Source organism: Melanerpes formicivorus, unplaced genomic scaffold (assembly GCF_026170545.1).
Source record: "Melanerpes formicivorus ecotype bairdi unplaced genomic scaffold, bMelFor1.0.p_v2 SCAF_72, whole genome shotgun sequence".
Lineage (NCBI taxonomy): Eukaryota > Metazoa > Chordata > Aves > Piciformes > Picidae > Melanerpes > Melanerpes formicivorus.
In genome coordinates, this window is record NW_027142424.1 from 694,335 (window position 1) to 720,632 (window position 26,298).

General features: G+C 52.4%; 1 protein-coding gene across 6 annotated transcripts; it reads right to left on the bottom strand.

The window, feature by feature from the left end:
* Nucleotides 1-428: 428 nt before the first annotated feature.
* ANKRD13A (ankyrin repeat domain 13A) lies at nt 429-26,246 on the bottom strand. Of its 6 annotated transcripts, none has more exons than XM_068163298.1 (16): nt 25,843-26,246; nt 25,105-25,212; nt 22,554-22,686; nt 21,600-21,724; nt 20,680-20,725; nt 19,644-19,787; nt 18,307-18,502; nt 16,432-16,498; nt 14,124-14,205; nt 12,939-12,997; nt 10,944-11,080; nt 9,069-9,226; nt 6,913-7,026; nt 4,677-4,828; nt 2,899-2,963; nt 429-2,085 (listed from the first exon to the last, which is right to left on the bottom strand). In XM_068163298.1, the coding sequence occupies exons 2-16, from the start codon at nt 25,201-25,203 to the stop codon at nt 1,887-1,889; spliced, it is 1,776 nt and encodes a 591-aa protein (XP_068019399.1). In that variant the 5' UTR covers nt 25,204-25,212; nt 25,843-26,246; the 3' UTR covers nt 429-1,886. The 6 variants fall into 6 exon arrangements, with proteins under 6 accessions (XP_068019399.1, XP_068019404.1, XP_068019400.1 ...); XM_068163303.1 differs by having other exon boundaries at nt 25,105-25,183; nt 25,843-25,917; XM_068163299.1 differs by lacking the exon at nt 25,843-26,246 and adding an exon at nt 25,691-25,823.
* Between the last annotated feature and the right edge of the window lie 52 nt (nt 26,247-26,298).

Consider the following 26,298-nt stretch of genomic DNA (forward strand, 5'->3'; position numbering starts at 1 on the left):
TTTCACAGGAGCAAAGCTGAGAGTGAGTTCTCACTATTCTTTAGTTTACAATATAAAAACACACCCCCTCCCAACCCCAGAATACAAGTTAGTTTGGAATAAAAGGGGGGGGTTCCCCTCTCCCCCACCTTGTAACCTTGGAGATGCTCAACAGACAAAGTGATGGCAGCCAGATGGTCTGGATAAAGGCAACAACATCCTCTTGCCCCTGAAGGAGAAAACCCCAGCTTCATCTCCCCACCTCACAGCTCTCTCTCAGGAGCTCAACACAAGGCTCATTCCCTTTTTCCCCTCCCCCACAGAAATCCCCAGCCAAGATTCCACCACTGACCATGGGCCACAGGGCAAGCAAACAGACTCCTGCAACCACCAGGGGGGTGGTGGGGCAGGTGGGATCCCTGACAAAAACAGTGCAGGCAGACCAGCTCTAGTGCACACTGATGGGATTTTAATCATCTGCTCTGTAAAACAATGGAGTATTGGGTTAAAAAGCAGGTTCTGAGGCCCCAACCACCTCCCTGGTTACGAGTGAGTCCCCATCAAGGTGAGTTTATAGAGGTGTAGGAGTTGGGCACCCCCAAACCCACCCTGGTTTGCCCCAGGAACACGTGCAGGATTAGGTAGCAAGCTCAGAGCATAGGTACCATAGCCCAAACTCTGCAGGCTTCTGCCAGCCAGAGCAGAGTTTTGCTCACACTGAAGCCCTGTGAGGCTTTCCTCTGGGTGTCCAGCATGTCCTTGTGGGGGTGCCACCTAAGAGAGCCCCAGTGGAAAGTGCTGTAAACACCAAGAGGAGTGCAGCTAAAACAGCTCTAAATCTCTCCTGGGAGGAAAGCTGGTTAAAAGCTACCTGGGGACTGTCAGAAGCTGGCTTGTTAGGTCATTATTGGCTTGGTTTAAAAAACAGAACATCCCACCCCCAAAAAAAAAATCAATTACAAACATTCAGGTAAAAAAATAGATGTATTCACATGAAGGATGTGCATTTGAACCTCCCAAGAAGCAGCACCTTTCCCTTTCAGGTGGCAGAATGAGAAACTAGAGCTCCCAAGAAGGGCTACATCAAGGCTTTTGTCCCCCCCACACCCCTGCTTTGCCTCCTGTTTGAATGCAGCACCCACACCTCACAAGCAGGCAGAGAGAGCCCCGAGAAGCACCTCAGCCTAGCACTGCTTGGGGTTTCTGCTGCCCTCTCTGCTGCTTCACTTAGGTGGTCCCTTGTGGGGATCTAAAAAACATGATACTGGCTGCTTTTGTCCTTCCCCCCCCCCAACCCAACAAAAAAAGCACTGGTTTAATCTGGAGCTTGGATTAGCTGTTCAAGTATAAAAGGATCCCTCTGAAGCAGGGGGTGCGTGGTGAAGTCTCAGGAAGTAGAGAAGAGAGAAGTCACAGGTGAAGAGGGCTAACAGCAAACAGCTGTCAGCAGGAAGGACTGCCTTGTGTGTGCTGTGGGAAGGCCCTTCCATGAGCCAACTGGAAGAAGCAGGCAATGGCTTTGAATGATTCAGAAGTAACTAAGCAGGTGAGGATCTCTTTGGTGAGTAAGGAAGTTTCCCCCCTCCTGAGCTCCCCAGAAAAGTTTGCTGCAATCCTATATCCTGAGGCTAAGCAGAATTCCCAGCTGCCCTCCAATAAATACCTCTTTGCTACCAACTCTTCCTCCCAAGCTAGGACCTCGTGGCTGGGGAGCCAAACAGAGTCCCATGAGCTGCAGCTCCCTCAAACCAAAGGAAATCAGCCGTGGGTGGCCGAGGGCGCCAGCGTAGAAGGCAGGTGAAATGATTACTTAAGCAATCCAGGAGTGGTCTTCAGGCTGGGAGCTTTGGAAGCTCTCAGCTTGACCCAGCTTTGGTCCTCCTTGCTTCAGGGAGATGGCTGCAGAGTTACTTTTCCACCAGGGAAAGCTGCAAAGCTTGCTGAAGCTCCGCGTCCTCCTCTTCCCGGCGCTGCCGCTCCCGCTCCTCCTGCTCCCTCACCGACAGCTCCATGGCGAGCTGCAAGTCCTTCTCAAAGCTGGAAGGCTCACTGGGGGTGCTGCAGAGTGAGGTACCTGAGCTGGTGAGAAGGCTCTCCTGCAGCGCCCTGGAGGAGAAAAACAACTTCAGGGAGTGAAGGGGACAGAGCCAGGGTCACCCCTCCTGCAGGCATCCTCCCCAGCAGCTGTTTCCAAGTGGCAGACCTGAACCACCTCTTCCCAGAGGGCTCAGAGTAGCTTTCTGGGTAAGAGAGCAGCTGGTCTAACATCTGTATGACTCCCAACATGAGAGCTGCTCTCTGAAGGCTCCTCAGAACCTTTCACACACCCCAACAGCTCCATTTTCCAGGGCTCCTGAAAGCCTTCTTGCCTGCTTTAACCACCACCTCACTTGCCCCCCGCAGAACAACCAGGGGGGATGCACTTCTCCTGTCAGCCCAAGGACCTCCTTGCACTTCACTGCAGGAAGACCTCCCAGAGCAGAGTCTCCAGGGTCCATTAAACAGATGTTGCTCTGGCTTGAAGGCTTACATAATGATTTGGAGAAGGGGGAGGGGAGGGAAACTGCTACCCTGAAGGGTGCAGCATCTAATAAACAAACACTCAGCCCAAAGGGGGACTGAATTCACAGGGCTAGGAGCAGAACAGGAGGACTGAGTTTATTGTGGGGGGTAAAGAACCTGTTCTGGCCCACAGCTGAGCTACATTTAAGTCAGGGAGGCCCAATTTAGAGTCCTTGCTTCATGACAAAGAGGAGGGAGGGAAAAGCACAAGAGAGGAGACTCTGAGTTCTGGGCATCCTACAAATATGTAGGATGCAGACAAAAAGACATAAGAAGGTGGAAAATTGTTTCATGGCATTGCTGGAAGGGGGTTTTGCTCTGCCACTGTATGGCTTGGTGTGAAATCAAGTGAGTTACCTCTGATACTGGATGTTGAAGTCCTGTGAATATGCAACTGCTCCATTGGAGTGCACCCCCAGGTCCTAGAAGTGGGGAGAAACAAGCAAGATCATCACAGCTGTCAGCACACTTGGGGTGCAGCTCACTGAAAGGGAGCTCTTCAATCCCTCTGGTTTCTTCTCTGCAGTACCTAGCACTGTGGCTTTTACTCTTCTGGGGTTCTTAGAAGAACAGGTCCTGCACTGGTTTCATTCAGAGGATGACACCAAGCTGTGTGGTGCAGCAGACATGCTAGAGGGGAGGCCACCCAGAGGGACCTTGACAGGCTGGAGAGGTGGGCCCATGACAATCCTGGCCTGCAGCAGGAACAGTGTGGCCAGCAGGAGCAGGGAGGTCATTCTGCCCTGTGCTCAGCACTGCTCAGGCCACACCTTGAGTCCTGTGTCCAGTTCTGGGCTCCTCAGTTTAGGAAAGATGTTGAGGTGCTGGAAGGTGTCCAGAGAAGGGCAACAAAGCTGGGGAGGGGTCTGGAGCACAGCCCTGTGAGGAGAGGCTGAGGGAGCTGGGGTTGCTTAGCCTGGAGAAGAGGAGGCTCAGGGGAGACCTTCTTGCTCTCTCCAGCTCCCTGAAGGGAGGTTGCAGCCAGGTGGGGGTTGGTCTCTTCTCCCAGGCAAGCAGCACCAGAACAAGAGGACACAGTCTCAAGCTGTGCCAGGGGAGGTTCAGGCTGGATGTTAGGAAGAAATTCTGCCCAAATAGAGTTGTTAGCCATTGGGATGTGCTGCCCAGGGAGGTGGTGGAGTCCCCATCCCTGAAGGTGTTTAGGAAGAGCCTGGCTGAGGCACTTGGTGCCATGGTTTAGTTGATCAGATGGTGTGGGGTGACAGGCTGGACTTGATGATCTCAAAAGTCTTTTCCAACCTGGTTAATTCTATTCTATTCTAACCGCATAAGCTTCAACAAGACCAAGTGCAAGGTCCTGCAGCTGGGTCAGGGCAATCCCAAGCACCAATATAGGCTGGGCAGGGACTGGCTCCAGAGCAGCCCTGAAGAAAAGGCCTTGGGGGTGCTGGGGGAGGAGAAGCTCCACAGGAGCCAGCAGTGAGCACTTGCAGCCCAGAAAGCCAATCCCATCCTGGGCTGCAGCAAGAGAAGCACAGCCAGCAGCTCGAGAGAGCTGATTCTCCCCCTCTGCTCCACTCTGCTGAGACCCCCACCTGGAGTACTGCATCCAGTGCTGGAGCCTGTTACAGGAAGGATCTGGAGGTGCTGGAAGGTGTCCAGAGAAGGGCCATGAGAATAAGCAGAGGGCTGGAGCTCCTCTGCTGTGAGGACAGACTGAGGGAGTTGGGGCTGTTCAGTCTGGAAAAGAGAAGGCTTTGGGGAGACCTAATTGTGGCGTTCCAGTATCTGAAGGGGGCTACAAGAAAGCTGGGGAGGGACTTTTGAGGCTGTCAGGGGGGAATGGAACAAAACTAGAAATGGGTAGATTGAGATTGGATGTTAGGAAGAAGTTCTTCCCCAGGAGAGTGGTGAGAGCCTGGCACAGGTTGCCCAGGGAGGTGGTGGAAGCCTCATGCCTGGAGGTGTTTGCAGCCAAGCTGGAGGTGGCTGTGAGCAACCTGCTGTGGTGTGAGGTGTCCCTGCCCATGGCAGGGGGGTTGGGACTGGCTGAGCCTTGGGGTGCCTTCCAACCCTAACAATTCCATGATTCTATAAGAGAGGCAGCTGCTGCTGCATGGTCCTCATCAGAGCTGCCAGACCTGCCCTGCAGAGATCACAGCACTTTTCCTTACCTTACTGCCACCAGATTCCAGCAAGCTCTGCTGGATAGCAAACTGCATGATCTCGTTGTCTTCATCCTGCACGTGGATGTTCCTGCCATCATCCTGGACGTGGTAGGATTTGGGGATCTCAAACACCGACTGGTCAACCTCAAAATCAGCACCTGGAGAAGGCAAACACAGCTCCAAGCAGTGGCACAGTCTGTTTTTACAGGATGGGACTTGAAAACACCTCTGAGGGTTCATGGAAACACTGTGGTCATCCACTCCAACCATGACCCCAGCACTGCCAGGGCACCACCAAACCCTCAGCACCACATCTCCACAGCTCTGAAATCCCTCTAGGGATGGGGACTCCACCACTGCCCTGGGCAGCCTGGGCCAGGCCTTGACAACACTCAAGGAGAAGAAATTGCTCCTCATGTCCAACCTAAACCCCTGCTCCTGCCCCCTGAGGCTGTTTTACTCTTGTCCTGTCACTTGTTCCTTGGGGGAAGAGACCAACCCCCGCTGGTGGACATGGAGAGGTTCCCATTTCCAGGGCATGAACACACCTGCATGCAGAGGAGTGCTCAGCACAAGCTGGAAACCCTTGCCAGCACCCCACTTCAGCATGGCTGGGTCAGTGCAAGGCTGCTGGTGGGGATTCAGCCAAGAGTCAGAGCAAATCATGTCAGGAATGACAAACCTGTCCCTGAACAGGTACAGCAGGCTCATAGAACAGAATCAGAGAAGCAGTGGTTTGGGTTGGAAGAAACCTTTCAGCTCATCCAGTCCAACCATGACCCCAGCACTGCCAGGGCACCACCAAACCATGGCCCTCAGAACCACAGCTTGGAAACCCCTCCAGGGGTGGGGACTCCACTACCACCCTGGGCAGCCTGGGCCTTGACAAACCACAATGGGAAGAAGTTGTTCCTTGTATCTAACCTAAACCTCCCCCTGGGGCAACCTAAGGCCATGTCCTCAGTGTCAAGTGATAGGTCTAGAGGAGATGGTTACAAGCTGTTCCAGAGGAGGTTTAGGCTGCCTATCAGGAAATATTTCTTCACTGAAAGGGTTCTCAATCATTGAAATGATCTGCCCAGGGCAGTGGTGGAGCCACCATCCCTGGGAGTGCTCAGCCCTGGTGCTTAGGGACCTGGTTTAATGGTTTAGGGACCTCAGTGCTGGGTGAAGGGTTGGACTGGATGATCTCTGAGCTACCTTCCAACCAGATGTATTCTGTGATTTCCTCTTGTCCTATCACTTGCTCCCTGGGAGAAGAGGCCAACCCTCTCCTGGCTCCAACATCCTTTCAGGGAGTTGTAGAGAGCAGTGAGGTCTCCTCTCAGCCTCCTTTCCCCCAGCTCCCTCAGCTGCTCCTCACAACGTTCATGCTCTAGGCCCTGCTGTTTATGCATGACTCAGTTAACTCCACAAATACAGAGGAACCACCTGGCTAAATGCACTCACAGGCTCTGAAAGTCTTCTTGGTGCCATGCTTGTGGCCACAGACAGAAAGCAGAGGCTTTCTTTTGGATGCTGGCAGATGGAACACACAGAACCAGCGTGCAGCAGAGCACTAAGGTGGCTGAACACTGCCAAAGCCAGATGGGAGAATAAAGAGGTTGCAGAAGATGAAACACTGCAGTGACTCTCCTGAGAAGTCCTAATGAATGGATCTGCAACAGCTCATAGGACAGGGAGTCACTGGGTATGTGCAGTCATGAGCATCCTGCTCAGACATAATCTGCTCTCTGCTTGAAAGAGCTTGCAGACCTAGGAACAGCAAATGTGGATTTCACCTCCCACAGCACCAGAATTAGGAGGAAATTCTTCCCCTCCAGTGTGGTGAGGCACTGGAACAGGTTGCCCAGACAAGTTGTGAAGGCTCCAAGCCTGGGAGTGTTCAAAGCCAAGCTGGATGATGCTTTGAGCATCCTAGTCTAGTAGAAGGTGTCCCTGCCCATGGCAGGGCATTGGAACTAGATGATCTTGAAGGTCCCTTCCAACCCAAATCATTCTCTGGATCTATGATTCTCTGAAATTAGACCTTGAACTACTTGGTAAGGCTTGGTAGAGCTGAGTTCAGTCTGGCAGGAACTGAGGAAGCACAGCATGAGCAGTACCCAGATCAGCTGTGACACACTGCACCTCCCTCTCACCCATGGCTGTGCCCTTCACTGCAGTTAGCTCAGCTCTCTCCTGTGCACTCCACTGGCAGACACCTCCCCAGAGGCAGCCACTGCACCTTCCCCCTCCTCACCTGACTCACACTGTGCAGCTCCAACACCTTGGGAGGATGTTTTGTCAGCTGTCCTGCAGCCATTGACGTTTTCAAAGGTAATCCGGGCATTCAACACGTGGAAGAGGGGAATTTCTGCAAGGAACAGGGGGGAAACCTGTCACAGAGGGAACTCCCTCCTGCACCCCCACAGCCACATCAGTCCTCTACTTGAATGTACTCCACAAGCAGCACACCCTGTAATCATAGTATCATAGTATCAGTCAGGGTTGGAAGGGACCACAGGGATCAGCTAGCTCCAACCCCCCTGCCATGGGCAGGGACACCCCACACTAGAGCAGCCTGGCCAGAGCCTCATCCAGCCTGGGCTTAAACACCTCCAGGGACGGGGCCTCAACCACCTCCCTGGACAACCCATTCCAGGGCTTCACCACTCTGATGGGGAAGAAATTCCTCCTCACCTCCAGCCTGAATCTCCCCACCTCCAGCTTCATTCCATTCCCCCTAGTCCTATCACTCCCTGACATCCTGAGCAGTCCCTCCCCAGCCTTTCTGTAGCCCCCTTCAGATACTGGAAGGCCACAATGAGGTCACCTCAGAGCCTTCTCCTCTCCAGACTGAACAGCCCCAACTCCTTCAGTCTGTCCTCATAGGAGAGGTGCTCCAGCCCTCTGCTCATCCTCCCTTATCAGGAATTAGTGAACACAAAAGTACTTTACACAGAAAACACACCTGCATTAGCATCTTGTGTGCAAGGTAACAGTGGGTAGAGAGCAACTCCCTGCATCCTGAAGCTGCCCTCAGCCATCCTCACTCTCTACTTTTGCAAACAGATTTGCCAAACCTGAGGAACTGAAGCTGAGAGGATGGGGGTGGCAACAGCTTGTTCTCACTGGCATGGTACTCAAATCTTTAACATTCCTCCTCTGCTCCTGCCTTTCCTCCTCTTTTGCTCCAGGCCAGGTTAAACGAGGCCTGGAGCGACCTGGGCTTGTGTCCTGCACCTGCATTTTCACTTCCCTGAAAACCTTCAGCTGTTCCCAGGCTCTCAGGCTGTCAGGGAGGAGATTACCTCTGAGGATCCAATGAGTGGAAGGGAATAAGGAAGCTACATGGGAGTGAGAATGCAGTCATAGCACAGATTGAAAGAGAAAGTGTGTCTATTAAAAGACAAAAAACAGATAAAAAGAGCTTGGGGGAGGGGAGAGAGGATGGTAAACAGCTAAGAGCCAAAGAGAAGAGAGAGATCCTGACTCAGATTCTCCCTCAAGAAATAAGAGAGAAATCTGTCCAGGGACTGCTGTGGTGATTTGGACATTGCTGAACAAAACCAACACACACACATCAGATCTCACAGGATTCTTCAACTCCACCCCCCCTCAGCAATATGACTTGGTATAAATAACTCAGCTTTGTACAGAGCCTTGTTGCAGACAAGCCTGGACACATACTGAGGGCAAAAGAGACAGCTGAAGATCAGGCAGGCCCAAGCAATCTCTACAGGCAATGTTCCTGCCTTTAAAGTAAGACAGAGGGTAGAAAAGTCTGGGGGGGGAAAGAGAGAGAGAGAGGGAGCTGGGGGGGGAGAGAGAGAGAAAGAGAGGGAGCTGGGGGGGGGAGAGAGAGAGAAAGAGAGGGAGCTGGGGGGGGAGAGAGAGAGAAAGAGAGGGAGCTGGGGGGGGAGAGAGAGAGAAAGAGAGGGAGCTGGGGGGGGGAGAGAGAGAGAGAGAGGGAGCTGGGGGGGGGAGAGAGAGAGAGAGAGGGAGCTGGGGGGGGGAGAGAGAGAGAGAGAGAGGGAGCTGGGGGGGGGAGAGAGAGAGAGAGAGAGGGAGCTGGGGGGGGGAGAGAGAGAGAGAGAGAGGGAGCTGGGGGGGGGAGAGAGAGAGAGAGAGAGGGAGCTGGGGGGGGAGAGAGAGAGAGAGAGAGGGAGCTGGGGGGGGAGAGAAAGAGAGAGGATCTTTGAAGTCCCTTCCAACCCAAACCACTCTAGGATTGTTGTCATTCAAAATCTGGATTCAGTGAGCCCAGAAGCAGCTCAGGCCTCTTTGAGTGCCAGCTTCCAGTGAGCTGACTAGTGAAACACCCCCAAGCTTCTGTAAATCCCTGCTGCAGTACCAAGGAGAAGAATGGAAATGGAGAAGATGCTACAACAAGAACAACAAATGGCTAAGAGTTACCAATTTTGACAGGAAATCCTGGGGGGAACTCCAGAGTGATGAAATCCCTCAGCCTGGCAAAATGAGCACTTGTCCTGGCCATCAGGTCAATGATGGGAGTGACTTGTTCCATGAGAGACAAGGGAAACTCCTCACTCATCCACAGGGTTGCTTTGAATCTAAAAAGAGAAAAGTTGCATAAAACTGCAGCCTGAGAACAGGTGCAGCAAAAAGACAGCACAGGATCACAGGATGTCAGGGGTGGGAAGGGATCCAAAGAAATAGAATAGAATTAAGCAGGTTGGAAGAGACCTCTGAGATCATCCAGCCCAACCTCTCACCCAACACCATCTGATCAACTAAACCATGGCACCAAGTGCCTCATCCAGGCTCTTCCTAAACACCTCCAAGGATGGGGACTCCACCACCTCCCTGGGCAGCACATTCCAATGGCCAATCTCACTTGCTGGGAAGAACTTCTTCCTAACATCCAGCCTGAACCTCCCCTGGCACAGCTTGAGACTGTGTCCTCTTGTTCTGGTGCTGCTTGCCTGGGAGAAGAGACCAACCCCCACCTGGCTACAACCTCCCTGCAGGGAGTTGGAGAGAGCAAGAAGGTCTCCCCTGAGCCTCCTCTTCTCCAGGCTAAGCAACCCCAGCTCCCTCAGCCTCTCCTCACAGGGCTGTGTCCCAGACCCCTCCCCAGCTTTGTTGCCCTTCTCTGGACACCTTCCAGCACCTCAACATCTTTCCTAAACTGAGGAGCCCAGAACTGGACACAGGACTCAAGGTGTGGCCTAACCAGTGCTGAGCACAGGGCAGAATGCCCTCCCTGCTCCTGCTGGCCACACTGTTCCTGATGCAGGCCAGGATGCCATTGGCCTTCTTGGCCACCTGGGCATCATCAAGTCCAACCCCTCTGCCAGAGCAGGACCACACAATCCAGCTCAGGTCACAGAGGAACACACCCAGACAGGCCTTGAAAGTCTCCAGAGAGGGAGACTCCACATCCTCTCTGGGGAGCCTGGGGTCAGCCAGGCACTGCTCTGAGAAACAGAGCCACATGCCTGGGCAGCCCTAAGGCAGAGCACAGGAGGGCACTGACAAGTCACAGCCAGAGTCCCACAGGCTCTTTGACTGGGGGCCATGAAGAATGTGGCCAGCAGGTTGAGGAAGGTTCTTCTCCCACACTCTGCACTGGAGTGTATCTGGAGTACTGGGTCCAGTTCTGGACTCCCCAGTTCAAGAGAGACAGGGAACTACTGGAGAGAGTCCAGCAGAGACTATAAAGATGCTGAGGGGCTTGGAGCATCTCTGTGAGGGGGAAAGGCTGAGAGCCTTGCTACTGTTGAGCCTGGAGAAGAGCAGCCCCAGAAGGGATCTGCTCAATGCTCAGCAAGAGCTAAGGGACCTGTGGGGGCAAGAGGCTGTGGCCAGACTCTTGTCAGCGATGCCCAGGGACAGGACAAAGGGCAGTGGGCACAAATTGGAACCCAGGAGGTTCCACCTGAACAGGAGGAGAAACTTCTTTGGTGTGAGGGTGCTGGAGGCCTGGAGCAGGCTGCCCAGAGAGGTTGTGGAGTCTCCCTCTCTAGAGAGATTCCAAACCCCCCTGGGCATTGTGCTCCTGGGCAAGCTGCTGTGGGTGCCCCTGCTTGAGCAGGGGAGATTGGACTGGATGATCTCCAGAGGTCCCTTCCAACCCCCACCACCATACTGGGATTGTGTCAGTTTGTAGATGAAGAATTAGACTATAGCTGAATAATGAAAAGAGAGATCTTGAAGTAACTCTGAAAGCAGGGGGGAAACCACCCTGGGTACTTGCAGCAAAAATGGTTTCCAGAGATTAGCTGACTGGGAAGAGACCAATTAGGAACAGTTAAAGCAATTCCTCACTTCTGAGTTCGAATGGTGACTTCCTTTGGTCTCCCAATGTCTCTGCCTTTCAAGTCAAACCCTGGGTCAAAGTATTCCTCCAGAGTAATAGCAGTGGGGTTGTTACTTGCAGCATACTCTGTTGTCTTGGTTGTACTCTGCAAGGGGGAGAGAAGAGAAAGCTCAACAATCCAGAAGCATGGAACAGACAGGCAGCAGCTAATAGAAGAGACTCTTAAAATACCTCTTGTGAAGCAACTCCTCCTTTATTTTAGGCACAAGTGATGCACAACCATAAAGACAAGGACATATTTAGGTTGTTTTCTACTCAGATTGAAAAGCTCCAATCTGGAAAGCATCTGCTTCAATACTTCCAAGCTAGAAACCAACCAGAAACACACACACACCAAGCTACAGCACTTCCAGGCTCCAAATCCTTTAGTTATTAAAGGCAAAACTTGGAGGGGAGACTTGAAGCAATGATCTCTACATGGAAGGTCTGCAGCACCATCATGATACCAAATCCTTTCATCATTAAAAGGCAAAACTTGGAGGGGGGACTTGAAGCAATGATCTCTACATGGAAGGTCTGCAGCACCACCTTGATACCAAATCCTTTCATCATTAAAAGGCAAAACTTGGAGGGGGGACTTGAAGCAATGATCTCTACAGGGCAGGTCTGCAGCACCACCTTGATACCAAATCCTTTCATCATTAAAAGGCAAAACTTGGAGGGGGGACTTGAAGCAATGATCTCTACATGGAAGGTCTGCAGCACCATCATGATACCAAGCCAGCAGCTGGCAAATCTATCACCTACTGAAGGATGCACAGATGGACAGGAGTGGCTCAAAGCCACATTAAAAGCATTACCAACACAGGTCAGAACAGCAGAAGACAGAGGGTTTCCCCTCTGAGCTGCACAAGAGCAGGGTGCTGCTGGGCCCCAGCAGCCTTTCACAGCTTTGAGGATCACCATCTCCCACCTGCAGGCTCCTGCAGCTCTCTGGACAATGCCTTCCCAGGTGACTGCTGGGTCAACACCAAGATCTGGGCATGCTGAGGTCTGTTTCCACTGCTCACAGCCCAGTTCTTGCTCTGCTCACAGCTCCTATGGCTTTTTCCTAAGAGCATTCAGAAGGGGGTGCCTGCTCTATGTGCAGAACATCTGAGGGCTAAAAACAACCAAACACATCCTCAGGGAATATTTAAACCTCCTCAGCAAAAAGTGCTGCCAAACTGAGGAAAGGAGGCAAATAAAGGAGCTAGGGAAGTTCAGCCTGGAGAAGTCTCCAGGGGGACCTTAGAGCTGCCTTCCAATACCTGAAGGGATCCTACAGGAAGGCTGGAGAGGGACTTTTCCTGAGGGTGTCTAGAGACAGAACAAGGGGGAATGGTTTGAAGCTGAGGGAGAGAAGGGTTCAACAGGATCTTAGGAAGTTGTTCTTCACCTGTTCTTCAGGTGCTGAGACAGTGGAACAGGTTGCCCAGGCAGATTGTGGATGCCTTCTGGCTGTAGCCAGATGGGGGTTGGTCTCTTCTCCCAGGCAAGCAGCACCAGAACAAGAGGACACAGTCTCAAGCTGCACCAGGGGAGGTTCAGGCTGGATGCTAGGAAGAAGTTCTTCCCAGCAAGAGAGATTGGCCATTGGAATGTGCTGCCCAGGGAGGTGGTGGAGTCACCATCACTGGAGGTGTTTAGGAAGAGCCTGGCTGAGGCACTTGGTGCCATGGTTGTGTTGATTAGATGGTGGTGGGTGACAGGCTGGACTTGATGATCTCAAAGGTCTTTTTCAACCTGGCTAATTCAATTCTATTCTATTCAAGGCCAGGTTAGACAAAGCCCTGAGCAACCTGGTCTGGTGGAAGGTGTTCCTGCCCATGGCAGGGGAATTGGAGCAGATGAGACCTAAAGTCCCTTCCAACCTAAGCCATTCTATGATCCACATGCCTGAAATTCCCATCAGCACAGGGCTCTGGGCTGCAGTGATGTGTTTGGACACCAAAGACACTCACCTGAGCACCATACTCGTGCTCCACTGTACCCAGAAAGGATTCCAGGGGGCTTCTGTCAGCTTCAGGATATCAGGAGGGGGGAAAAAGGAGAAAAAAAAAGAAACCCCCAATTAATTAGCACTAAAAGTTGCACATGCACCAGGCTGACAGCCAGGCAAGCCACAGTGAAGCAAACCTTTCACATCTCTGAGCTTCACCCAAGGCAAGCCAAGGACCTCCACTTGACACAGGCACAACTCCCACACCAGGGGCAAAGCTTTCCTATGGTTTCTATCACCATTAGCAGACAGATTTATCATTCCCAGTTTCTCCCCCTGCACTCCAAGGCTGGCCAGGGAAGGGCCACAGGAAGTTACTGGCTGGTGACTCTTTGTAATCTACTTTTAACACCACAAGTGGACCACAACAAACCAAGTCCAAGCAAAAAAAAGGCCCACAGGAAACTTGCAATAATGGCCACAGCAGGAATATATTCCAGAGCAGAAAAGTGAAGCCTCTTAGCACTTCCAACAGCTTTGAAAGGTCCTTTCTTCCTCTGAACACAGGCAGGATAAAGATTAGCTCATGTGGTGCCCAGTGACAAGACAAGGGACAACAACCACTAACTGGAACCCAGGAGGTGCCATCTGAACAGGAGATACTGGAGCCCTGGAGCAGGCTGCCCAGAGAGGCTGTGGAGTCTCCTCTGGGGAGATTTCAAACCCCCCAGGCCATTGTGCTCATGGGCAAGCTGCTGTGGGTGCCCCTGCTTGAGCAGAAGGGTTGGAATGGATGATCTCCAGAGGTTCCACCATGCTGGGATTTGAAGGTTAGGAGTCAAGTAATGAGCCCCATCAGACACACAATATGAAAGCAAAGCAGGGCAAAGTTAGCAAGCAGCTGTGGGTGCCCCTGCTTGAGCAGGGGAGATTGGATTGGATGCTCTCCAGAGGTCCCACCATGCTGGGATTTGAAGGTTAGGAGTCAAGTAATGAGCCCCATCAGACACACAACACGAAAGCAAAGCAGGGCGAAGTTTCCCTTGTCTGTCTGCCCAGTCACACAGAGAAGATATCAGCAAGCCCAAAGGTTTAGCAGCAGCCTTGGTAGAGTCAGAAAATGGTTGGACTTGATGACCTTAAAGATCTTTCCCCAGCCCAAATGATTCTGTGATGCTGTTTGCAGGTATCCTGGAGGAGAGCTTACCTTTGTATCTTTTCTTCTCCTCCTCTGTCAAGTGCTCTGTTCGGATTTTGGTGACCACGTTGACGTTGTTGGCAAAGTACACCTGGAAGAAACCAGAGAGGGCACAAGGCCAAAAAGCACCACAGGTTAAAATACAAGAGAGTTTTCCCTAGGCAAACCCCAGGTGCACAACATCTAGAGGCAGAAGGAAGCAGCAGGGATCTCCCCCTCGCTGACAAAGAGCATCTTTAACACGCTGGGGATCAACGAGCTGCGTTTGGGGTCTGCTCTTATGGTAGGATGGTTGATGGTAGGCTGAACATGAGCCTGCAGTGTGCCCAGGCAGCCAGGAGGGCCAATGGCATCCTGGCCTGCAGCAGGAACAGTGTGGCCAGCAGGAGCAGGGAGGTCATTCTCCCCCTGTGCTCAGCACTGGTTAGGCCACACCTTGAGTCCTGTGTCCAGTTCTGGGCTCCTCAGTTTAGGAAAGATGTTGAGGTGCTGGAAGGTGTCCAGAGAAGGGCAACAAGGCTGGGGAGGGGTCTGGAGCACAGCCCTGTGAGGAGAGGCTGAGGGAGCTGGGGTTGCTTAGCCTGCAGAAGAGGAGACTCAGGGGTGACCTTCTTGCTGTCTACAACTCCCTGAAGGGAGGTTGTAGACAGGCAGAGGTTGGTCTCTTCTCCCAAGCACCAGAACAAGAGGACACAGTCTCAGGCTGCACCAGGGGAGGTTTAGGCTGGAGGTGAGGAGGAAGTTCTACACAGAGAGAGTGACTGCCCATTGGAATGTGCTGCCCAGGGAGGTGGTGGAGTCACCATCCCTGGAGGTGTTTAGGAGGAGACTTGACAGGGTGCTTGGTGCCATGGGTTAGTTGATTAGATGGTGTTGGCTGATAGGTTGGACTGGATGATCTTGAAGGTCTCTTCCAACCTGGTTTATTCTATTCTATTCTAATCTGATCTGTTTTTGACAGCTTTGCTAAGGCAGTCAGGACATGCCACCTGCTGGGCAAGCTGGCAAAAGAACCCTGCAAATCACACACCAGAGGGTCTCCAGCCAGCAGACAGCTCCCAAAGATCCTGTGGGGCAAGAGCAGCAAGGTTTGGTGACACAGGAGACTGTGACAGCAGCAGAAGTCAGCCTTACAGCCAAGAGTTACACCTCAAAACTAAACAGGCATGTCCAGGCCAGGTCTGCTGGAAAGATTCCCCCAGCTGGGCAGAGATTTTTAAGGCAGAACAAAGAAGGGAAGTCAGACACATTGGCCACAACAACCCCAGGCAGTGCTACAGGCTGGGGACAGAGTGGCTGAGAGCAGCCAGGCAGAGAGGGACCTGGGGGTAGTGGTTGAGAGTAGGCTGAACATGAGCCTGCAGTGTGCCCAGGGGGCCAAGAAGGCCAATGGCATCCTGGCCTGCATCAGGAACAGTGTGGCCAGCAGGAGCAGGGAGGTCATTGTGCCCTGTGCTCAGCACTGCTTAGGCCACACCTTGAGTCCTGTGTCCAGTTCTGGGCTCCTCAGTTTAGGAAAGATGTTGAGCTGCTGGAAGGTGTCCAGAGAAGGGCAACAAAGCTGGGGAGGGGTCTGGAGCACAGCCCTGTGAGGAGAGGCTGAGGGAGCTGGGGTTGCTTAGCCTGGAGAAGAGGAGGCTCAGGGGAGACCTTCTTGCTCTCTCCAACTCCCTGCAGGGAGGTTGTAGCCAGGTGGGGGTTGGTCTCTTCTCCCAGGCAAGCAGCACCAGAACAAGAGGACACAGTCTCAAGCTGTGCCAGGGGAGGTTCAGGCTGGAGGTGAGGAGAAAGTTCTTCCCAGCAAGAGAGATTGGCCATTGGAATGTGCTGCCCAGGGAGGTGGTGGAGTCCCCATCCCTGGAGGTGTTCAAAAAGGGATTGGATGTGGCACTTGGAGCCATGGTTTAGTTGTCATGAGGTGTTAGGTGACAGGTTGGACTTGATGATGACTAAGGTCTTTTCCAACCTTATTGGTTGTATGATTCTCAACAGTGAAAGAATGACAACACTCATCCTGGAGTTAAATTCAACCTTTTGGAAGGAGTTCTAGCAGCTGTGCCACATCTTTTGCCCCTTTTCTGGAACACTTTGATCCTCCCTCTCTGCTACAGCTCCTGGCAACTTCCTGCACACAGGCAACATCCCTCCCACAGGCAACATCCTTCCCATAAGCTTGGCAGCCCTGAAGCTCCTCACTCCTGCTGACAACACAATAATGCCCTCAAGGGGAAGTTTAAGACCCCAAACACCCTGGCAGAAGTCACCATCACGCTTCAGTGATCCAGAAGAGCTCAGAACAGAACACAATGGGCTTTACCTTTGCTTCATAACCATTCACACCTTCTGCTCTCTCTGTCTTCCACACCCAGAATCCAGAGGTGGTTCTGAGAAGAAGCAAACAGGAAGGTCATCACTGAACAGCTGCATTTCTACACAAACCCCATCTCCTTTCTCCCAAATGTGATTTTAGACAGCATTTGAAGGGTTATTTCATGATTCACCTCAGGTCAAAACCACAAGTCACTCTGTCCTCACACAAATCTGAGGGCTGAGGAAGTTCTGCTGCCTTTTTTGACCCTTAGCTCTGAGGTCAACACTCAGATTTTAGGCCTGCCATGGCAATTTGAGGAACTGGACATTAGGAGTGGCCAGTTAGGACCTTAGTCTCTAGGGTGGGCAGATGCTGCAGTTACTAAGGCTCAGCAAACTTCAGAGGGGCCAATCCTGGGCAGCTTGGGAAGGTTATTGAATATTCAAGAGAAAGATGTTGGAATTCCACATCTTGCTTTGAAACTGTTTGCTTGTGATCACTGGGGAGGTTGCTGCAGCACAGAGCACTCCCAAAGCAGATGCACACAAAGGGTTGTATCCCTCTCCTGGGCACTGGTGAGGCCACATATTGAATACTGGGGTCAGGTTTGGGGCCCTCACTCCAAGGACATTGAGGGGATGGAGCATGTCCAGGAAAGGGCAACAAAGCTGGGAAGGGTCTGGAGAACAGGGCTGGTGAGGAGCAGCTCAGGGAGCTGGGGTGGTTTAGTCTGGAGAAAAGGAGGCTGAGAGGAGACCTCATTGCTCTCTACAACTCTCTGAAAGGAGGTTAGAGCCAGGTGGGGATGGCCTCTTCTCCTAAGGAACAAAATGACAGGACAAGAGGAAACAGCCTCAGGTTGCACCAGGGGAGTTTCAGGCTCCAGCCTGAAGCAACTTCTCCTTGAGGGTTGCCAAAGCCTGGCCCAGGCTGCCCAGGGCAGCAGTAGAGTCCCCATCCCTAGAGGGGTTTCAAAGCAGTGGAGATGTGGTGCTGAGGTACATGGTTGAGTGGTGACCTGGCAGTGCTGGGTTAAGGGTTGGGCTTGATGACCTTGGTGGTCTTTTGCAGCCTAAACATTTGTGTGATTACCATTCCTCTCACTAACATGATAACCTGGAGGTTTGCTGCACATCAGCCTTTTCCACTGGTAACTTATGAGGAGAGGCTGAGGGACCTGGGGCTTTTTAGTCTGGAAAAGAGACTTAGAGGGGATTTAATAAATGTTTCTAAGTATCTGAGGGCTGGGGGTCAGGAGGGAGGGGACAGGCTCTGCTTACTTGCTCCCTGGGATAGGACAAGGAGCAATGGATGTAAGCTGCAGCACAGGAGGTTCCACCTCAACACAAGGAGGAACTTCTTTACTGTAGGGGGTCACAGAGCACTGGAACAGGCTGCCCAGGGAGGTTGTGGAATCTCTGGAGACTTTCAAGGCCCATCTTCATGAGGTTGGCTTGTGCCCACCTCTCCAGCCTCTCAAGGTCCCTCTGGGTGGCCTCCCTTCCCTCCATGGCCCATGGCAGGGGGGTTGGAACTAGATGATCCTTGTGGTCCCTTCCAACCCTGAATGATACTATGATCTGGATGTGTTCCTGTGTGACCTCCACTAGATTCTACAGTCCTGCTCAGGCAGGGGGGGCAGGACTTGATCTCTTTGGGTCCCTTCCAATCCCTGACATCCTGTGAACTTGTTAGCAAGCAGTAGTGCCAAGCTGACCCACCTGAACCTCTTTATGTAACACTCAATGAACTTTTGAGGCACTTCAGCTCTCACCCTCAACGTTTTTCGCTTCTGAGAGCTTCTCTTTAGAGCTTGATTGCAAAGTCTGACCATCCATAACCTCAAAGGCTTCCTCTGTGAAGAGCAGGTTTCCAGCTTACCTCTCAAAAGCAATGTTTTTGGTGTCAAGGCACGTGTTGATGATGGGAGACGTCAGGCGCCGCTCCACATCTTTCCTCTTGGGCGTCATAGAGCCCAAGGTCAACCGCTTCATGTGCTGGGAGATCTCAAAACGTTCTGTGGTGACAAACTTCTCATCATGATTGATCTCAATCAGCTCTGCCCAGCCTCCAGCATCTGTGGGAAATGACAGAATGGCTTAGGGACCTCACAAATCGTCCACTCCAACCGCCCTGTCGCTGGCAGGGACACCTCTCAACCAGACTCGGCTGCTCAAGGGTGGAGTACTGCCTTCAGTTCTGGAGCCCCTATTCCAAGAGGGATCTGGAGGTGCTGGAAGGTGTCCAGAGAAGGGCCACAAGGATGATCAGAGGGCTGGAGCACCTCTCCTATGAGGACAGACTGAAGGAGTTGGGGCTGTTCAGTCTGCAGAAGAGAAGGCTCCAAGGTGACCTCATTGTGGCCTTCCAGTATCTGAAGGGGGCTACAGGAAGGCTGGGGAGGGACTGCTCAGGATCTCAGGGAGTGATAAGACTAGGGGGAATGGAATGAAGCTGAAGGTGGGGAGATTCAGGCTGGAGGTGAGGAGGAAGTTCTTCCCCATGAGAGTGGTGAAGCCCTGGAATGGGTTGTCCAGGGAGGTGGTTGAGGCCCCAGCCCTGGAGGTGTTTAAGCCCAGGCTGGATGAGGCTCTGGCCAGGCTGATCTAGTGTGGGGTGTCCCTGCCCATGGCAGGGGGGTTGGAACCAGATGATCCTTGTGGTCCCTTCCCACCCTGGATGATGATACTATGATACTATGATGTTAGGAAGTTCTTTCCAGACAGAGAGATTGGCCTCTCAGTTTAGGAAAGATGTTGAGCTGCTGGAAGGTGTCCAGAGAAGGGCAACAAAGCTGGGGAGGGGTTTGGAGCACAGCCCTGTGAGGAGAGGCTGAGGGAGCTGGGGTTGCTTAGCCTGGAGAAGAGGAGGCTCAGGGGAGACCACCTTGCTCTTTACAACTGCCTGAAGGGAGGCTGTAGCCAGGTGGGGGTTGGTCTCTTCTCCCAGGCACCCAGCACCAGAACAAGAGGACACAGTCTCAAGCTGTGCCAGGGGAGGTTTAGGCTGGATGTTAGGAGGAAGTCCTTCCCAGCAAGAGAGATTGGCCATTGGAATGTGCTGCCCAGGGAGGTGGTGGAGTCACCATCCCCGGAGACTGGATGAGCTCAAAGGTCTTTTACAGTCTAAACAAGTCTGTGACTAAGAAAACTGGGATTCCTCCCTGGAGCTCACACAGATTTCAGTGCTTAATGCTGCAGAGCTGCTAAGACATTTACCTTCCCCCTTGAAGATCAAACTACGCCTCCCTCTCTCCCAGCTCATGTTTTCGAAGCCCAGCAGAGTGAGGTCCACGCGCAGCTTGGCACCGCTCTTCCAGATGCGACAGACATCACTTGGACAAACTCTGGAAACCAGGGGGACTGTGGAAGGAAACTGAGAAAGATGAGCAAGAAAAAAAAAAACCAAACATGCAGTGGACTAAGCACAAGGGAAGTCTGAACTCGAGTAGAAGCTCCATCCCTGGTGGAAGATTGCTCAGTGCTATGAGCGTTAAGTCGCTGTGCCCCTGTGCTCAGCACTGGTTAGGCCACACCTTGAGTCCTGTGTCCAGCTCTGGGCTCCGCAGTTTAGGAAGGACATTGAGACACTTGGACATGTCCAGAGAAGGGCAACAAAGCTGGGGAGAGGTCTGGAGCACAGCCCTGTGAGGAAAGGCTGAGGGAGCTGGGGTTGCTTAGCCTGGAGGAGGCTCAGGGGAGACCTTCTTGCTGTCTACAACTCCCTGAAGGGAGGTTGTAGCCAGGTGGGGGTTGGTCTCTTCTCCCAGGCAAGCAGCACCAGAACAAGAGGACACAGTCTCAAGCTGTGCCAGGGGAGGTTTAGGCTGGAGGTGAGGGAAAAATTCTTCCCAGCAAGAGAGATTGGCCATTGGAATGTGCTGCCCAGGGAGGTGGTGGAGTCCCCATCCCTGGAGGTGTTCAAGAGGGGATTGGATGTGACACTTGGTGACCTGGTTTAGTAGTCATGAGGTTTTGGGTGACAGGTTGGGCTTGGTGATCTTTGAGGTCTTTTCCAACCTGGTTGATTCTATGATTATTCCAGAGGAGGTGAGATACTGATCTCCTTGAGCTTTAAGAACAGTCAGCTTAGGGACCAGCCCCACCAACTTGAAATTCAAGATGGATATGAGAAGGAAGACAAACACGAGTTTGGGCTAAAAGATGTGAACTGGTTTATCCTTTGTGATGTTTATACTGAAACAAGTCCCTTTGTCCACAGATCAGATGAAGTAATGAGGAGGAGGATTCTTACCCCAGCTAGTGAACTCCCACTTCATCTCCACATAAAAGTCAGGAGTCTGGAGAAGGAAAACAATAAAGCAGTAATTCATCAAACAGTTTTCATTGCTCATTCCGTACAGTAGGCTTTGGGAACATTTCTTCCCAGAGAGATTGGCCATTGGGATGTGCTGCCCAGGGAGGTGGTGGAGTCCCCATCCCTGGAGGTGTTTAAGAAGAGCCTGGATGAGGCACTTGGTGCTGTGGTTTAGTTGATTAGATGGTGTTGGGTGATAGATTGGACTCGATGATCTCAAAGCTCTTTTCTAACCTGGTTAATTCTATTCTATAAACCATTTTAGACAAAGGAAAACAAAGAACTGAAAAATTGAGATGTGGTGACACGATGACCCCAACAGGATGAGAGGAAACAGCCTCAAGTTGTGCCAGGGGAGGCCTAGGTTGGACATGAAGAACAATTTCTTCCCCACAAAAGCTTGCCAAGGCTGTGGGCCAGGCTGGGCAGTGGTGGAATCCCCATTCCTGGAGGGGATGTGGTGTTGAGGGCCATGGTTTAGTGGTGATCTGGCAGCGCTGGGTTAAGGGTTGGATTTGATGATCTGAAAGGTCTCCTCCAGTCTCCACTATTTCTGTGATTCCCTGATAGACCAACAGCCAAAGACACTGGCTTGCACTGTGTGGTGGTGAGAGAGAGCTCTCTGATGAGCTATCCTGCCTTATTTTACTACACCTTCAAGAGTCAGCCTTCAACACTGGAGTCATGACTGAAGACTTCACAGTCAAGTCAAGGGAAAACTCTCCACCTCCCAGAGCATTGTGGAATGCACAAGATGAAGCCAAGAACACAACTGCCCATCTGCTTTCTGGCTGCTTAACTGAACTGCTTGAATGAAAACTGCAGTCTGGAGTAAGAGGTTTAAGCTAAACCATTACCTCATTAATCTTTTGGAGCAATTCAGGAACTCCTCCAAGTGTCATAGCAGTCTGCTGGTAGTCCCGGTGCTGCAGAATCATTTGTACCATCTCTGGATCCCCTGTGCTGACAGCCTCATGTAAAACTGCAAGAACAAAGATGAGGACAACCTTTTGAGCAGGGCCTGTTGGGACAGCAGAAGGGGTGATGGTGTAAAGCAAAAGATGGAGATTCAGACTGGAGAGAAGGGAGAAATGTTTGACACCGAGGGTGGCGAGACTCTTGCCCAGAGAGGTGTGAGGTGCCCCATGCCTGGAACCAGTGCAGGTCAGCTTGTGTGGGGCTCTGAGCAACCTGCTCTAGTTGCAGATGTCCCTGCTGACTGCTGGGGGTTGGACTGGATGGGCTTGAAAGGTCTTTTCCAACTCAAACCATTCTATGATGTCATGAAACTCACAGGGTGTCACTTCGCTCTCTGAGCTAAACACAGAACTAAAAATCAGATGGGTTTGGAAAATGGGTCTTATAAGGAGCAGATGAGGGACCTAGGGTTGTTTGGTCTGGAGAAGAGGAGGCTGAGGGCAGAATTCATTGCTCTCTGCAACTCCTGAAAGGAGTTTGGAGCGAGGTGGGGATTAGACTCTGTTCCCTAGTATCAAGTGATAGAATGAGAGGAAGTGGCCTGAAATGTACCAGGGAGGTTTAGGCTGGAGATTAGAAACAATTTCTTTGCTGCAAGAGTGGTCAGGCAATGGAACAGGCTGCCCAGGGAGGTGGTGGAGTCCCTATCCTGGAGGGGTTCAAGCAATGTGTGGCCATGGCACTGTGGGCCATGGTTTGATGGCCATGGTGGTGTTGGGTTGATGGTTGGACCAGATGACCTTAGAGGGCTTTTCCGACCCAAGCAATTCTAAAACCCAACCCCTACAACTGAAAAGCATGAACACAGGCCTGCTGCTCTTCCAGCTCTTTACCTGTCCATCCCTGCCCATTCTCTTTGGTGACATCTGCCTTGTGCTGAAGCAGGACTTTGGCAGATTCTATGTAACCCAAGGAAACAGCAAGGTGCAGCAAGGTCCGGCCTCGTGGATCCCGTTGATCAACATCCTGTTGAGTATCCAAGAGAGGATGAATGCTGAAGCTGTCCTATGAAACCCAATTAATCAGAACACAGCAAGTAGAGTTTACACAAAGTAATCCAGGAGTCAATATTCCTTTGGTATTGCCACATCTGTGGTGCACAGTGACTCTGTTCTGCACCCCGGACGGTGCAGGTTTACTTCCCCATGGAGATAAAGAGAGAAGCAGAACAGGGCCTACAAAACTGAGATGGTAACAACTGGTGGCATTTAAGACATGACTGAGTTCTTGTTGATGCTTCTCATTTCTTTTGCTGTCATTTTATTTCCCCTTCAGGAGAAGCTGTTCTCCTGGAGGAGAGTTTCTCTGTCAGGAGAAGACAGGAGCTGCAGTCTGTGTGCACTGCACCATGGACAGTCAACATGCCTGAGAGACCAACAGAAGGTTTAACACCACACAACACCATGAAAAGAGAGGGAAAAAGAAACAGAGCAGGGCATACAACACCAAGTTTGGGAGCACTTTGGAAAAAGTCTAGAAGCAAATGGTATTTTACACAGCATCCATCTGACTGACACACACACACACAGAGCACAACGAGGAGTGAGAGCGTTTTGGACAAGGCACTGAAAGCAAATTACCAAAGGGAACAAAACCAAACCAAAACGACCCCAAAAAAAACCCCCCAAACTACACAGGCATAACTAGCCAAAACATGCAAAGCACAACATACTCATACCTTACATATCTGTCACTATTAGCTTAGAGATTTGAAACAGAAGAGCATCTATAACTAAAGGAAAAGGGGAAAGTCAATAGCAGAATGAGAAAGGAAAAGTTATTATGCAAGTTAACACGGTTTATCTGACAGCATCAAGTTGGAAAGATCACACACACACACAGAGTAGGGAGTGCTTCATTTCAAAGCATTCTCTTTCCACTCCTGTGGTGGTGTGCAACTTAATCTGCTTCCCCACTTCCTACAGCTCCAATGCCCACTGCACCGCCAGGCAAAGGACTCCAAGGTGGCCCTCCCAGTCGTCTTTGTTCACGGTTAACTGCTAGCCAAACGTCCTACCCATCATTTGCCACACCGAGTGCAGTTGGCAAGTGTCTTTAGATTCCCTCAGGCACCCCTCCCGACAAGCAAGAAGCTTATCCCAAGGAAGCAGAAGGAATAACATCTTTGGAACACTTGAAACAAAAAAGAAGGCAGAAATCATTTAAAAGCAGAGAAAGGAAGTAAGAGAGAGGCATATCCCATCTTAACATGTTCATCTCTCTAGTTTGAGGGAGGAAGGAGCACTTCCCAGGTGTGAACTGCAGCCTCAGACCAAGGAGAGGCAGAACGACCCTTGTTTAACGACAAGCTTCCCCAGGTGAGAACGTTGAAGCAGAAATAAAGACACAAAAGCAACGTGCCAGGAAGGTTAAAGCTTTTGTTAAGGACTGGAAGTGTCCCATCCATTAGGTACAAAGTAACCGCATTCCAAAGATTCTCCCACCGAGAGGGCAGCAGCATGCTGTAAGCAAGTGTTAGTGGGTCGTGGTGTGTCATTAGAATCGCAGATGATGGTCACTCATCAGGAGGTGGCCCCGCTGCTCTTCGGCTCACACACTTGTGGTGTCAGGTGTAACGTAATCAGCATGCTCTGCTCAAGCAAACTCTACTCCACACCGGTGTCAGAGCTGTTCCAAGAGCGTCTCAGCACGAAGGATGTTTGCTGCTCCAGCTCTGCTGCAGCTTTTCAGACCATTTCCTTACATCATTACATCTGAGCTGTCCCAGAGAAGGAACAGCTTTGTCTTTTTCTACCCTACAGCCCCAAACAATGATCTGTTTTTATTTTGACCAGAGATGCTGAAAACATTCCAGCCAGTATAAAAACGCTGCCTCCACAGCCTTTGACAGCAATGGAGCTGTAAGAATTGCTGGTCCTCAGCAAGTTAGGGGCTGATTTAATCTCCAGCAGCAGTAGCAGTAGCAGCAGCAGCCACCTTTGCTGCATGTTGACTTCCCATTAAGGTAAGCAGTATTTATTGCTCCTCTGGCACACACAGCCCCCAAACGCAACATCCATCATATCTGCTCTCCCTGATCTACTTCAACGACTCCTAAATACCTTCTACAGCCATTCTGCAGCCCACACTCGAATGCTCTGGGCAAGGCTTTGCAGCTAAGAAGCCAACACTAAAGATCATACAGGACAGAAAGTGCGTTCCTACACCTTCTGACATCACTCCTGCAGCCACAAAGAAAGAGGTGAAGAGAGAGAAGCGCAGCAACCCCACAAGCCCAGCAAAACACACCTGGCAGTGCCACCAGGGTTACTTCTCCCTACGAAGGCAGTAAGCAAGGAGCACCAAGCCCTGCACCGGGGCACAAGCTCTTCTGAGGCCACCAGCCCCACCGCAGCCACTCTGCCACCCAGGTGTGCTGGTTACCTTGTCCTGCAGCTCCACGTCCAGCCTCCTGTAGTCATTATTCCACACCAGGACGTGCAGGGGATACTCGCTGCTGGCCCTGCCAGGGGAACTCATCATGCCACACACCTGCAGGAGCAGGGAAGCAGGGTGCCTACCCTCACTGTCCCCCCCTCTCTCGATGCTGGAGACCGCCGATGACCCAGGCCTTCACCCCTTCAGCTTCTCCTCTCACCTGGCACCTGCCCTCCCCAGGTGGCGTTGGGGAGCACTGGGCCCCTAAGAACACTTCCCCCCGCTCCAAGGGGTGCTCATGGACACCCCTCCTGGTCCCACACAACCAGGAGTCTCCTGCTCCGGGTGCCCCCCTAACCCCCCTGAGGGCCTTCTGCTCCCCTCAGCCCCCCACTCCTAAGGGTCTCTCCTGCTCGCGATGTTCCCCACAGCCTCACGCTCCTGGGGGGGTTCCCTGCTTCTCAGCCCGCCCGGCCGCAGGTCCGCACTCTTGGGGGCCTCTCGCTCCCCTCAAGCCCCTACTCCTGAGGGTCTCCCTCGCCCCCAGCCCCACACACGCGAGCCTCCCCTGCTCCTGCGCCAGCCGCCCCACCTCACCCCCGCGTCCCCCTTTCCTGTCCCTCCAGGGCAGCAGTCGGGACACACTACAGCGCGGTCGGAGAGGGGAGCGCTCCCCCTCGGATCCCCTCCGCCTGCCGCCACCGGCGAGCCCACGGAAAGAGGAAGTCGCTGCTCCCCGCCTACCTTAACTCCCCCTCCACCGGCGGGGGGGCAGATGGAGCGTTCCGCCCGCGACTAACCCACCGCCCTCCGCGCAGGGGGTTGGCCGCGGTGTAGCATTAGGCAGGACCCAGCGCGCAACACAGGCTACTTCCCCCCGCGGCTTTGGTTTCGCCCGCTCTGCCGTGAAGCGAGGCGGGAGCGTCCGCCATAACGAGTGAGGGCAGGGCTTGTTGGGAAGTGGCTTTTTCTGCCAGCCTGCTGAAACCTCCCGTTTCTCAGATCCTTCTGCCCTAGAGAGAGTAGTGAGAAGCCGGCGCAGCCACTGGCGGCAAGTGTCTGTGCTTCCTCAGAAGCACAACGCAGCCTGAGGCAGCCGTTTGCCAGGGACAAACATGGCTGGCTGCGCCCTGGCGGCTTACCGCCCTTTTGCCAGCAGCGAATATGGCGTCGCGGGGTGGCCTCACACGTTCCTTCCTC

What these genes read in the sequence shown, in the direction of transcription:
- ANKRD13A (XM_068163298.1), bottom strand. Translation starts at nt 25,203, where the DNA reads ATGATGAGTTCCCCTGGCAGGGCCAGCAGCGAGTATCCCCTGCACGTC. An exon ending in TGAATGGTTATGAAGCAAAG is followed by an intron (nt 14,206 to 16,431) that starts GTAAAGCCCATT and finishes GGTTTCTTCCAG; the next exon opens with GTGTACTTTGCCAACAACGT. An exon ending in GGAGAAGAAAAGATACAAAG is followed by an intron (nt 12,998 to 14,123) that starts GTAAGCTCTCCT and finishes GATATCCTGAAG; the next exon opens with CTGACAGAAGCCCCCTGGAA.